At 40.2% G+C, this 13311-nt stretch overlaps 1 protein-coding gene across 1 annotated transcript in view; it reads right to left on the bottom strand.

The window, feature by feature from the left end:
* Positions 1-13311, bottom strand: part of LOC126390765 (protein sidekick-1-like) — a 266873-nt gene that overhangs the window by 19625 nt on the left and 233937 nt on the right. Inside the window, exon 31 of the mRNA XM_050045212.1 lies at positions 3914-4115. Coding sequence (XP_049901169.1) covers positions 3914-4115 — 202 coding nt within the window. The remainder of the gene's footprint in view (positions 1-3913; positions 4116-13311) is intronic.

The raw sequence follows: 13311 nt of genomic DNA, 5'->3' as shown, positions 1-13311 counted from the left end.
CCCTCATCACTGTGCACACAATTACCTACAGAGTCCTTCTCTAGACTTTATTTAAACAGTTCCTAGGAGGAGAGGGTTATAAGGCCAAAATCTTCTATCATGGTTCTGGATATGTAATTTTATATCAGGTTAACTACCACCAACTGCTGTGTAAATTCAATTAAGAAATGGTTTAAAATAACCATACTGTACTTCATTACATTTGATTGCATTTTTTTCTTTTCTTCCATACAAACAAACTAAAAAAGTGCTTCACCTGAGACAATACTTGAGTTAAAAACAAAAGATCCATCACAGTAAAAACTAAAATTCTGTCGATATGGAAGCTTTAGGGTTCCTGAGAACAGTTATTTTAAGTGTTACAGCTTCACTGTCCACCTCCATGTCTGTCTAAATCAGGTTACCTAGCAAGGCAGCTGCATAAGTAAGGTCAAGAGATCACATGAGAATCACAAAATCCAGCCTTGATTTTCTACATAGCCTAAGTTTGATAGCTTCCACGATAGACACAGTATTGCCAAATCTCTACTGGTGGACACATTTCCACCGCTGCACAGCATATACCATCATATCGCCCCACCCTAGTTCCAAGCAGACTACAGACGACCAGTTGGAAATTCAGCAGGCGACAGGAGAACTGCTCAAGTGCCCTCTTGTAAAATAATGAGCCAGGCCCAATAAGGGACAAGGAAAGGCCCTATGGGGTTGTGGGTATCGTAGGAATAAGAGATCAAAGGCACCAAGCTCAAAGAGGGTGGGGTACCGACAGCACTGGGACGATGGTAAGGACAGTGTTTGAAAGTGTGTGTGTGTGTGTATATTGTACGTGTGTGTGTCTATGTTTGCATCAGCCTGGGGACTTCGATGTTTTGGTTCCAAAGATGTCTCGGTGGAAAACAACAATTAAGGTTGGATAACAAGTAACTATGAGTGTGAGCGTGTGGAGATGTAAGCTAATTCCTCCATCCGGCGCTGTAATGAGAGCATTCAGTGATAGAATGAGCCCGAAAATGGCATCAAAACAACAACAGCAGCACCACCATCATGGCAGATCGACTCTCCCCGAGGCAGGTTGAAACAGGCTGATGCAGACACACTGAAAGCGTGCTCTTCAGCATCTCAAATAGCTTTGTGAAGGCTTGCGAAGGAGCGTACACAAACAGTCACGCAGCAGTAGACACACGGACACATGATACACAACTAAAGTCTCATCATAGCTCTGCTACTTAGGGTTTCAGGGAAGTTGGAGTAGCTGTTGAGTATGACCACTATCACCTGCTGCCATAATGACAGTCTCACCAGGGAGAAGAGGATGGAGGGATAGAGAGAGAGGGGTGGAAAAGGAAAACATGGAGCTCTCTTCCTGAGAATTAGTGGAAGTGAACAAAGGAAATGCCTTGTGATTTCTGAAAGAACTAGCTGTTGATGGATGGATGGATGGATGGATGGATGGATGGAGGGAGGGAAGGAGCTGGTGACAGAAGAGGAATGACAGAAGAAAAGGTAAAAACAGCTGGAGAGAGAGAGAGAGAGAGAGAGAGAGAGAGAGAGAGAGAGAGAGAGAGAGAGAGAGACTATGGACAAACGGCACAAACAAACTTGAAAGCACAAAGGCAGAGTAAGGGAAAAAAAAGATATTAAGAGAAAAAGACAAAGAGCACTTCCTGCTGTGCCTGTGTGATTAGGTGACTGAGATTCTCCACGTTTCTGCAGTGATTATGATTACTCTGCTCTCCCTGGTGGTGTTTTTTGTGGTTTATCTATTTATTTATTTATTTTTTTTTGCTTCACAAACCTTTTCGGCACTTCATGTGCTAAATAAATAAAGCTTTGAAAATTCACAGCATCCCCCCTCTCTCTGTCCACTCTTCTCCCCAATGATGCATACACATGACAAGATTTTTTAACAACTGCTTTAACTAATTCAAGTCCAACATGTCATGCTAAGCAAAATCTCCACATGAGGCCTCTGTAACGAAAGAAAAAAACAGTAATGTGGAATTTCTATTTCTGTTTTCTTCATGGATGCTTGAGATGGCCTAACTGACTATTAGGTAACCCCCACCCCTCCTTAGATACTTGCACAGCACATATGCCTTTTGTAAAGATCACAGTGGCAGCTTTACCACTTCCTTGTTGTTGTTGAAACAGTGAGTCCTTCACTTCAGACAGCAGTAGGCAACTGATGACCATCGATTTCAATTTAGGCGGATATATTGTCAGAAAGGGAATATAATATTCATAGCTGTGTTTTCATCAGTGTATAAACACCTGAAACTAAGAATGGTTGTGCTTTCATTACCTCAGAATGAGCTGTTTATATCTACATACAGACAGGGTATGAAATTAACAAAATATTTTGGGGGCAATTTTGGCCCCCACGGTCTAAAAAATGGGGGCATTTTCGAAATGTTTGGGGGCCATCAAAAAATTGTAATTATGTTCTAACAATAAGCACATGAAAAGCAAAACCAACTAAGATAGTGTCTTCACTCTTCAGTAGAAACCACTATAAATGAAATAAATAATGGGTTACATAAAGTTATGGTTGCAAAATATCACTCAGATTTCCTATAATTCAACCAGTTTAAATGTGATGATTTAACCATTAATCTACTGATAGCAGTACTAATGTTTCACCACATTACAGTTACTTTTACTGTTAAAAAGGCCAAATTACTATAAATTCCTTAGATGCAATCCTGGAAGTAAGTTAATTTAAAATTTAACATTCATTCTACCTTAATTTTTCATTAATTTGTCATTGTGTAGACACAGATCACCCAAGAAATGGTTAATTTATACTTATGGTACAGCAAAGCCCCCTCCCCTTCTCTGTCAGATTACTCTCACGTAATCAGTGCAATCTCGTTGATTATGTCTGGAAAATGAGTTGTAGACGTGACGGTAAATTAATTTAATGAAAATAAAATTATACTTTAATGTCAGATTGTAATACTGTTAAAAATATAAATACATATAGTTGTTTCGAAAACTTGGGGGCAATTTTGGCCCCCGGAACATGGCTTTTGGGGGCATTCTTGGATAAATTGCAGGCCAAATGGCCCGTGGCCCTTGCTAATTTCTGACACTGCATACAGAGCGTGTCCTCTTTCATGGAGTCTACCATGGTGTTCCATAGTTGCCCAGAATGGACAAATCAAACACTGGCTCTAGATGGATGTGGTGTTTTCGCTTATTTGCACTGGCCACTGTCGTTCTTCAAAAAGCTTGGCACACGGGAGAAGTGTCAGTTGGTTGCAATGTTGTTGTCTTATCACTAGATGCCACTAAATCCTACAAACTACACCTTTAAAAGACAAATGTAGCTGGAGATTTGATCTGCTGTACATGGCTAGATAAATAAGCTAATGTTAGCTTTATTAGTTGGTTAAAACCAAATTCTTCAGTTGACTTTTTAAAGTTTGGTTCATGTAATACTATCTCGAGTAACCTCAAGGTGTAGCTGGAGTGTAGACTTTTCTAAATCCAGTTAAAGAGCAGAGCAGAGATTTCACACAGCGGGGGACGGCTACATGCTTTTTAAAATGTAACCTGTAACCAACAAACTATGAAAGGCTATGTGGAAGCTTTGCTGGAATTATTACTGTAGGCAGTAAGCTAGTTAGCCAGTACTGCTAACATTTGCAGCTTATGTTAGAGCAGAAACATTATTTAATACATTCCTCAAATTTTTGCTTTTCTGTTTTTGGTTTTGGAAACACTAAAAAAGACACCATCCTCTAAACTCTTTATAAATGGAGTATACAAACTATACAGAGATTGACAAGCTTGCCACATGTGGTTATGGTTGCTAAGCTATGATAAGACAATTACTACACTGTCGCCACACAAGCAGATGTGTGTGTGTGTGTGTATGTGACTGTACGCTACATAATGTGTACATATGTACCTGTCAACGGTCCAGGTGGTCACGTTGTGCGGGATGTCAGCGGTATGTGTGTTCCAGTCCCCGCTGGGCAGCTCTTTGACCTGCAGAGTAAAGTACCTCAGCGGGGAGGAACCTGAGCCACCCATCACCCAGTGGAGGCGGAGACGGCGAGATTCAACCCCGTCCTGAGGAACAGCCAGCTTCCTGGGTGGCTGGGGACGCTCTGTGGAGGTGGTAGAGAGGAGAAAAGAGGCAGAGGAGAGACAAGAGGGGGAGAAAGGGGGAAGGTAGAAAAAGTGATGTGACAAGGAATTGCAATTTCATTTTAAACATTCATTCATTCATAGATGATGTAATTTAGGAGTTTACCATTGTGTGATTTTGTCACCATATACCACTATGTACATTCACGTGTGAGTATTTTTGGTCATCTGGGACAGACTTTAAAATGAGCTTTAGATATACAGTTAGCTCACAGATTTAAGGATAGAGCACCGCACATTACCACATGTCAAGAAGGTGCTGGATGCAAAGCTGAAAATAATAAAAGGTCAAAACATCTACTGCAAAACACATTTGTGATGGAGATAAATGCAAACAAAAGTCTCCAGAACAGCTTCAATGCTCCTATTTTAACTGTAATAGTGATATCAGTTGCGTGTGTGTGTGTGTACATGTATGTATTACTCATGTTATGGGGACATAAATCTATTTTCACACTCATATTGTGTGGATTTGCCTTCCTTTTGGGGACAAAGCGCGAGTCCCTATAACATAAATCATAAATTTTAGGGCGAAGGTTCAGCTTGGGTCAAGGTTAGAAAAGCAGTGGTTAGGGTTAGACTCCAGGAAATGAATGTAAGTGAATGTAATGTCCTCTGAAGTGATGTGTTTGTGTGTTTGGGGACAGACACCCAAACACACAAACACAATCACACAATCGTTGACCCAAGTTGAACCTTCGCCCCAAAATTTAATGATATATGTTATAGGGACTCGCGCTTTGTCCCCAAAAGGAAGGCAAACATGTAAGTGAATGTAATGTCCTCTGAAGTGATGGAAACACAATTGTGTTTGTGTGTTTGGGGACAGACACCGCAGTGAGAGGACAGGCTAGAGACAACACAGCTTCTCTTCACAGCACAAATGCGTCTCAATTTTATTTAGAGGAAGGAAACATTTTCTAGATGATACTGCGAATTGGTTTCAATTTTAGTCAGACTCTGGATTGATTTATTTTCTAATAGAGGATGCATTGCTACCTGTAATGATCCTTCCTTTCTTCTGCTCTGCTGTCACAGTCATACCAGGATATTTTCTCTGGCTGAAGTCTTAGTCATACACAGCATTACATGTTAAGAGCCAATTAGAGACCCTGCTACATGACCAAACAAATTAGTTTTCTAAAGTAGAAATCTAGCTGGGGAAATCTCATGTACAGCAGAGAGCGGACTGTAACCCGGGTACATATAGGCATGTAAATGTGTTGCCTTTTATACAAACATCTGTACTCAATGTTTCTCCACTCATTAACTTTTTGCTTTCATGTGCCTCCTATCAGTAGCTACACATGATGAGACAAATTGTCACCTGGAAATACTAAGACTATAATGGACCATCCAGCAAATACCTTGTAACACAGGACAAGGGCAGCCCACATTTACATCGCATATGCATCAGTGCTGCCACTGCAGTGCATACATATGTTTAAATGAAACAAGACATCTAACCACTGCAGCATCAAAGAAACAATTTCTCAACAGATTGCCGGTGTGTGTGTTCTTATTTGTCTGTGTCTCCGCTATTCAATTAGAAGATAAAAGATGACTCTGGGAGTCAGTATCTTTGCACAACTGTGTTGGCAGAAGCTGTGTGATTAGTGTACACATATGCACACACGCACGCACGCACGCACGCACACAAACAAAAACACACGGTTGGGGGGTATAACTGTTTAATTTCAGGGGCATCAGATTATCGATTAAGTCTGGAAATTAAAGCATTATCGATTCCCTCTGAAGTTTAATTAATCTGCACTTATGTTCTCAAACATATGCACAAGCACAGTCACACACACACACACACACACACACACACACACACACACACACAGACTCGCCTTCCTTCATTCATCCTTATCACAAGTAATTTAAGTCAAATCTGTTTGACTCCCTCCTTCCCTCGCGCCCTTGTTCTTCAGTCCCTTCAAGATTTGACTATTCTCTCCCTCTTTTGTTTTCCTGATACCATCTGTGTCTCTCTGTCTGTTCTCGTCTTGTTCCGCTCCACAGTTAAGATCATGTTCTGATAATAAACTCATAATTGTCAGAACAAGTGCTGCCCTTTCAGCACTTACACGACTGTTTACTACTACGCCGGGGGAGAGGAGAGGAGAGGTGGTGGAAGAGAAGTGCACAAGAAAGAAGGGATGGTGTTGGTACTAGAAAACAGAAAAGATATGGTTGTAGGGGGAGGAATTCTACTAAATATGCGACTATATGTTGCCCATTACCTTATCAGTTATCACCCTCTTGGAGACAAACATCAGCACAGATAAATCTCTCTGGAGGGAGTTGTTTTCATTCATGCACATGCACACAGCCTCACACACATACACACCCACACGCACACTCAAAAAGCCAATTTTCTTTTTCTGGGGATTAAGTTGGTCTCTTCTGCATCATCAGAAAGAAATCTCTATTAGGCTATTCTGTCTATCTCACAGTGAGAATGGGCCATTATGTTACTGAAGTGGAACCACTGAACTCCATTCTTAAGAAACCCTGATAATGATGCTGCAGATGTTATGATATCTGATCCAATTAAAATGCACTACACAAGCTGATAGCTCCGAATAGGATATCTGACATCATGATTCCAGGTTTTCATAAAAATTCACTTCACTGTCACATTTTAATGTAGGGACTTTTGTAGCATTTCAATGTTTTACAAGACATACACGGTGCCGGCTGACAAGAGAAAATTGGAGAGAGAGATCAGGAATGACATATATCAAAGGCTGAGAGCCACGTTCAAACCAGAGTTATTCATGCGTTAGCCTACTGAGACACCACAGCCACTCTAACTTCTTTTTTAAAGTGATATTTCATTTTGGTGGAATAGTTCTCGGTCAAACTTCAACACCAGCTGGCACTTAAACCTTTTCTCCACATCTCTTCATCAGCTGATTATATTACCCTGCTCACAGTATGTATTACTACTGCAACCTGTGTCTGCTACATGTTTCTACATATGTCATTTTTAGAATTAATTTTAATAAATACTAAAAAATACATAACAACTTGTCTAAAAACAGGAATAGCAAAAGTACGTAATAAGACATATTAACACAATACAGTTTGCTAAACCACAACTGAAAGGGGGCAAAAATGTCATGATGGCAAATCTATATATCTATCAAAGTTGACATTGGATCAAATGACTACCTATAATGTGAAACGTGTCACTTATAAGGAAGGGCTTGACTACTTCACTGCTTGATTTGGAAGTCACTATTCACCCCTTCCACATGACTTTTATATGGTTTTTTTGCCATATAAAAAGGGTAAAATCTTATTTCACTGTAGAGCTGAGTGCAGTGTATTCCTTCGCTCAGCGCCTCCTTGCCCTGCTGTTGCTACAGGAGTGTGAGCGTCCCACTGGGGCACAATTGTCTGCCTGTAAAGTGAACTGAGCTGAGGGAGGGTGGCCCTGGGGTCCCATTTATTAACATTGCGTACGCACAAAACGAGGCTTGAAAGACGCCACTTCCCACGCAAAAGTTGTGATCAATAAAAACAGACTTGATGGGAGAAACTTTGACCCATGCTTACCAACATTTTGGAGACGGGAATATGGCGATGCTGATGGTGAGGTGGAAACCTGATTGTAGAAGTTGTCAAATATTTTGTGGCGCATTTTTTGACTTTTGTCAGTACATACATTTTCAGTATGGATCCTACGCATTGTTTTATAAATGAAACCCCTGGAAAGACGGTTCTTAAGTGCTGCATCTGACTTATGTCATGGCAGTAACAGAAAGTTCACTGAATTTTCTGATTTCAACTTTGAATTTAGGGGTTAATAGCATGGTTGTTCAATAAATGATTTTCAAGTTGCACTTGTTTTCCATTATTATTGTTATTGTTATTTCCATTTTCCATTGCCAATTTACATTCCTATTCTTACATTAGATTCTTCTCTTGTGAGTACTTAAACCAATATGGAAATTACTTAAATTGCCCATCTCTAGTTGCTTGTTGTGACCTATAGAGTTACAACCCTGCTCTGCAGTTTCCCTCAGCCTTCACAGAACATTTCAGCATCTCACAGCTCACTGTTTTAGTTCAACTCACAACTTAACTATTTTGGTTCATTGTCACTACTCTCTTTAGCATAGTTTTCAGTAAAAAAAACAACCCAGTGGAGCGCTTAGCGGCTAAAGAGCCATATATTTTACTCAGGAGCTGGTGTAGACCAAAACTAGAGCCAAACGAGAGTGTATATTGAACTTACACTCTTCAGGCAGACACAAACACAACTTCACATGAATGTCCATGTTGCAAAATAACTGTAGGATGTGTAACTATACAACAACAAGTCCACCAATTCAGAATATTGAGATAATAATATATCAGTGTTGTGTTTACAGCTTGTTTCCACTGCTCCCAATTAGCCAGAAGACAAAACAAATCTTAAAATGCAGGTTTAAAAGATGTATTTAAAAGATAATATTAAATTTCCTGCCACTGTTGTTTTGAAGAAGCATCTCAGGATGATAATATGATCATCGTTTGCCCTCAGTCTACACTGGAAACAGTCAGGCTTCTCTGGCTCTCAGAGAACAAACACTGCAGTATAAAACTTGTTGTCATGTAACAACACTGACTCCATCTGTAGCTGTAAAACTTATATGGGCTGATGCACTGTATATGTATGATGGATCTGCAGTGTTGACTTTTATAGCTTGTGCCTTCAGCTGATACGGTTAAACAAGGTGATGAGAATTACGTGATGGGAGCTTTACAGTTTACCAACCTGTAGGGCCGTATCACATCCTAGTAAATACTACTTACAACTTCACACTCATCACAAAACAAAAAATGCCTCGAATCTGGCCTCGCTTTTGGGGAAACATTACATACCACTGTCTACAAGACATTCTCACACCTCTTCCTACCATACAACATGGAGCACAAAAAAGTGCAACAACATTCAGGTAGCCTATCAAGCCCTGAGTGAACCTAAGCAAGGGCTTGCTGTTGCTCTGAAAACAGGTTGGTGGCCAAAATAGAACCAGGGCAAGTGCTTCTTCAAACTACCACCACATCACTTAGCCTGTTTGCTGACATATGGAGCAGGCTACAACGTCTTCATTAGGAAACACTGTACCAATAAGATGTTCGCTTGCTTGCTTGTTCGCATTGTGCCCAGTTTGGAAGAGGCATTACTTGTTCTGGTTAATTTGGAATTAAAACTAATTGTCCAAGTCATTAAAAAAAACCATTCATCTTTACGATTTCATCCCTGCGTATTTGCTTACCTAATTGTCTACTGTAATTTTCTTGTCTTGCTAACGTTGACGGAGCACAGTGCCATTGGTTCCTTGACATCCTCTGTTAGTTTGTTCCAAAACTTCACCTAAAATAGCACCTTGTCGACATGTTAACACACACCAGTGGCCTGTCAGTTTACTCATCATCTTGATCATGATTAGAAAATTGTATTTTCTAATAACTGTGTAAAGTGTAACCCGTGGCGAGATACTAGAGTTTGGGATATACTGAATCTTCATTTGACACCAGTTAAGATCCTTCCTGCTTCAGTCTGAACAAGTATGAAAGCAGCTGATTGAAGCAGGACGAGAGAGAGCAGAGCAGAATTCTAGACAAGATGAGATAAAAGCGTCACGACCTCTGAATCTGAGGACGATAAAAACTTGACTTTTTATTTGTTTCTAAATTGAAGGAAAAAGAACTGCACTTCTCACGCATGACTTTGCCTCTTTAAAAGTCAAGTCACTGTAGAAATGTGTTCCTCCTTTCTGGCCACTGACTGTGTGTTGGAGGGTATATACTTCTTCTGATACAGGCTTTTAGAGACAAAATTGTCTTAGGAGAGTTACTGTCACTGCTCAGCCTCCTACATCTCGCCATAGGCATTGGGCTGTCGTACTCGGTGTCTGAGTCTGTGCTAAAATTCCTGCTATTTTCACAGTTTATACCCTATGATGAGGCCAGTAACTGCTCAAATTAGATGGAATTAGCTACATTTTTTTCTGCCCTAAAAGACAAAATTAACATAATTGCAGAGTGCTGATATAAGTATTGATCAATAGTAATTACTTTGGTCCAGAATCTAAGATTTATGGCTTTCACATCTTGTTTTCTGGCCTGTGTTCTCTCATTTGGCAAAAAAGACATCCCAACTACTGCCATTTCAACACAACGCCAGTCTCGCTCTCTTTCTCACCTACTAACTGAACATTTTTCACCCGCCCACAACAGAGCATGGTGCTATGAGAAAGTAGCCAGTGTTGCAAGACAGCTCAGTGTGAAAGGCTGATAATACTTGTTGTCTCGCTCAACAAGTATCAACACACTGGAAGCTTCAATTGTCTTTGTTTTAATAATCCACAATTTTTCATCATAATTAAACAAACCTGGCTAGGCGGCCAACCCTTTATAAATACGCTACTGTTGCACAGACCCCCAGGCAGTTTTAGGAACTCCTGACTCTCATTAAGCCCATGAGGGAGAGCTAATACCTAGTGATTTCAATTTCTACATTTACTGCCCAGCAGTTCTTCCTCCACTGGAATTTCTAAATGTCATTTCTTCTTGTTATGCATGTAAAAAGTCTCACACAGAGAAAAGGTCATAGTTTTTTTTTTTTTATCTTTTGCTAATATTAAATACCCAGTAACAAAAGATTCTACATGTCCAACCTCAAACTACTTGTTGTTGAGGCCCTGATAATCTGTCCGAGTTCCATGCCTGAAGCTTCATGCTGGCTTTTCTCTCTCTAACTTTATCTCTGCGAGGACTTCACATCGACCACAACTCATTACACCTCTGAATAGGGCTGCAGAGATCATAAAATTTTAAAATGCTAAAACTTCAGCTAACCTTTCCAGACTCCTCCTGCACTGGCATTAGTGCAGGAAATGACAAAATATCATCTTTGACCATTTGAAAGTTAATGTGAAAAGAGAGGACAAGACGAACACAAAATAACTGTGGGTTTCTCCCACAACAGAACTTCCTAATGGCAAACATTTTTAAAGCATGGGTAAAATTAATACCATAAATCAAGTCATCCCTGCTTTAAATTGGCTCATTTCATGTCTAATCTGGTTTATTTAACACATTTTATTTCCTTGTGCATCATCATAATTGAATGTGAATTTCATTACAGATTATTACACTGCTTTGGTACAAATGCCACATGAGATACATGATACTTACATATAGCGGGGGTGCATGAAAAAGGCAAATTTTACTTGTCATTAGTCAAAGCTTCCAACCTTACACCCCATTATTCTTGTTGAATTATCCAGCAATGTGGAAAAGTCATCTCCTATAGAGGCAAAATGAACACTTGTTATACTGGTTCCATTAGTGTGTGATTCAATACTATTTAAGAATTAAATCATACTGTTACTGTTCCTACCTCTTTCAATATAAAGGAGAGAAGATAAACTACTATTTCAAAAATAAATTAGATTTTAATCTTCTAAAGCTCAGTGCGTACACATATCTAAGATGGCAGCTTTGTGGAAAGTGTTTTCATTGTCCCTAAACTACCCCATCAGTGACCAATCAACCACTACAAGCCTTTCTCCTTGCTGACATTTTGACTAAGCATAGCAGGAAGACTATAAAATGAAGCTAATGATGAATCTGTTCCATTTAAACCTTTAGTCATTTATACCTGTTGTGGCTGTGGCATGTCAGAGTTTTGTTGGCCTATTAAATGTACTTGAGGCTTTTAAGCATTTCTCTACACCATTACAAATTCATGACTTAATATGCAACTATAAAAGTTTAATATAAGTAAACATCCCCAGGTATTATTTATTAAAAGATAAACACTCCAAAACTCAGGTAATCTGCCTCATTGTGGCTGTGTGGTCTGATCCCTCTGTTTGATGGTTGTGTCGGCAACATAAGCAAACAACCCCACACTGTCACGTTGATGTTGATTTAAATATTGCTACAAAAAGAGGCAAAGATTCATCCCTTCAAGCGTCCCCCATGGGACTTTATTTCTGGGAAAATATGTACAATAGTTAATGACAAGAGACAAATTGAGCATAGCATTAGTTCAGGCAGGACACGACGTCAAGCTCAGCTCAAATCCCAGCTACATCAGCTGATCTCAAACAGCCAATCAACTGATGGAGCAGCTGATTGATGGTCAGCTGATAGATCACATGATTCCTTTCTATGCAACCAATTGGCGAATCTCATTCAGGGCGCCCTATTTAAACTGCTCTGGTCTGCCTACTGTTGCTGCTTCCTCTGCAAGCCACTTTGCAACCCGCCTCTACCCCAGCTCCTCGTTTTCATGTTGTGTCTGACTTATCAATGTAATTTCTGTTTGTCATTGATGCTGCTCTGTTCTGTTCCTGGGAGTCTTTGCTGCTGCTCTCCTGCCTTAGGCTTTCCATGTAGGCACATGGAAGGGCAGACAGGTTTGCTCACTCTGCCTCAGGCTTTCCTCATTTGCATGTGAAAGGGCAGAGAGGTGTGCTCTCTCTGCCTTATGGATTTCCACGTAGGCCCTTGGAAGAGTCTTTCTGCACAGGCCCGACGAAAGGCAGACAGGCCCCAGAACAGAGCCATACCACTGCAAATGGAAATAAAGTTTTCTTTGACTAAAGTGGTCCTGACTGAAAAAGTTTTTTGATCCTGTTTGAATTGTGCAATTACTTACACATATGATGCATGTCAATTTTAATGAAAATGTTAAAAGTCAAGAAAGTTGCAGCTTGTCGTTGTACCATTTAGTTCAGTGCGAACTGCTCAGTGAACTACATCTCTCTGTCGCTAGCAACGACATGGCTGTTACCTTAGGACATTTCACTTTGTTGTTGCAGAACGAGGAAAAAAGTATTAAAAGAGGTGAAAATCACTACAGGGCTGGCCATGTTGAGAGGTGTAGCTATGCTTGTGTGAGTACTTCCCAGTATGAAACACTGGTAATGTAGCTTAAAGGACAACTTCGGTATTTTTCAACCTGGGCTCTATTTCCCCATGTGTATGTGTGCAGAGCAGAAAGGCGGAAGTTGTCCCCGCTCGGTATTGTAAATGAGTATGTGTGTGTGAAGTGTGTGTTTTTTCGCCACTGACCGGTTCAGATCGCCAGTGCTATCTCTGTAAATAGCATGCTAACTTAGCCTTTCCCTTACCTCTGGG

This window comes from Epinephelus moara, chromosome 5, assembly GCF_006386435.1.
Source record: "Epinephelus moara isolate mb chromosome 5, YSFRI_EMoa_1.0, whole genome shotgun sequence".
NCBI lineage: Eukaryota > Metazoa > Chordata > Actinopteri > Perciformes > Serranidae > Epinephelus > Epinephelus moara.
This window is presented reverse-complemented; position numbering and strand designations above follow the sequence as displayed.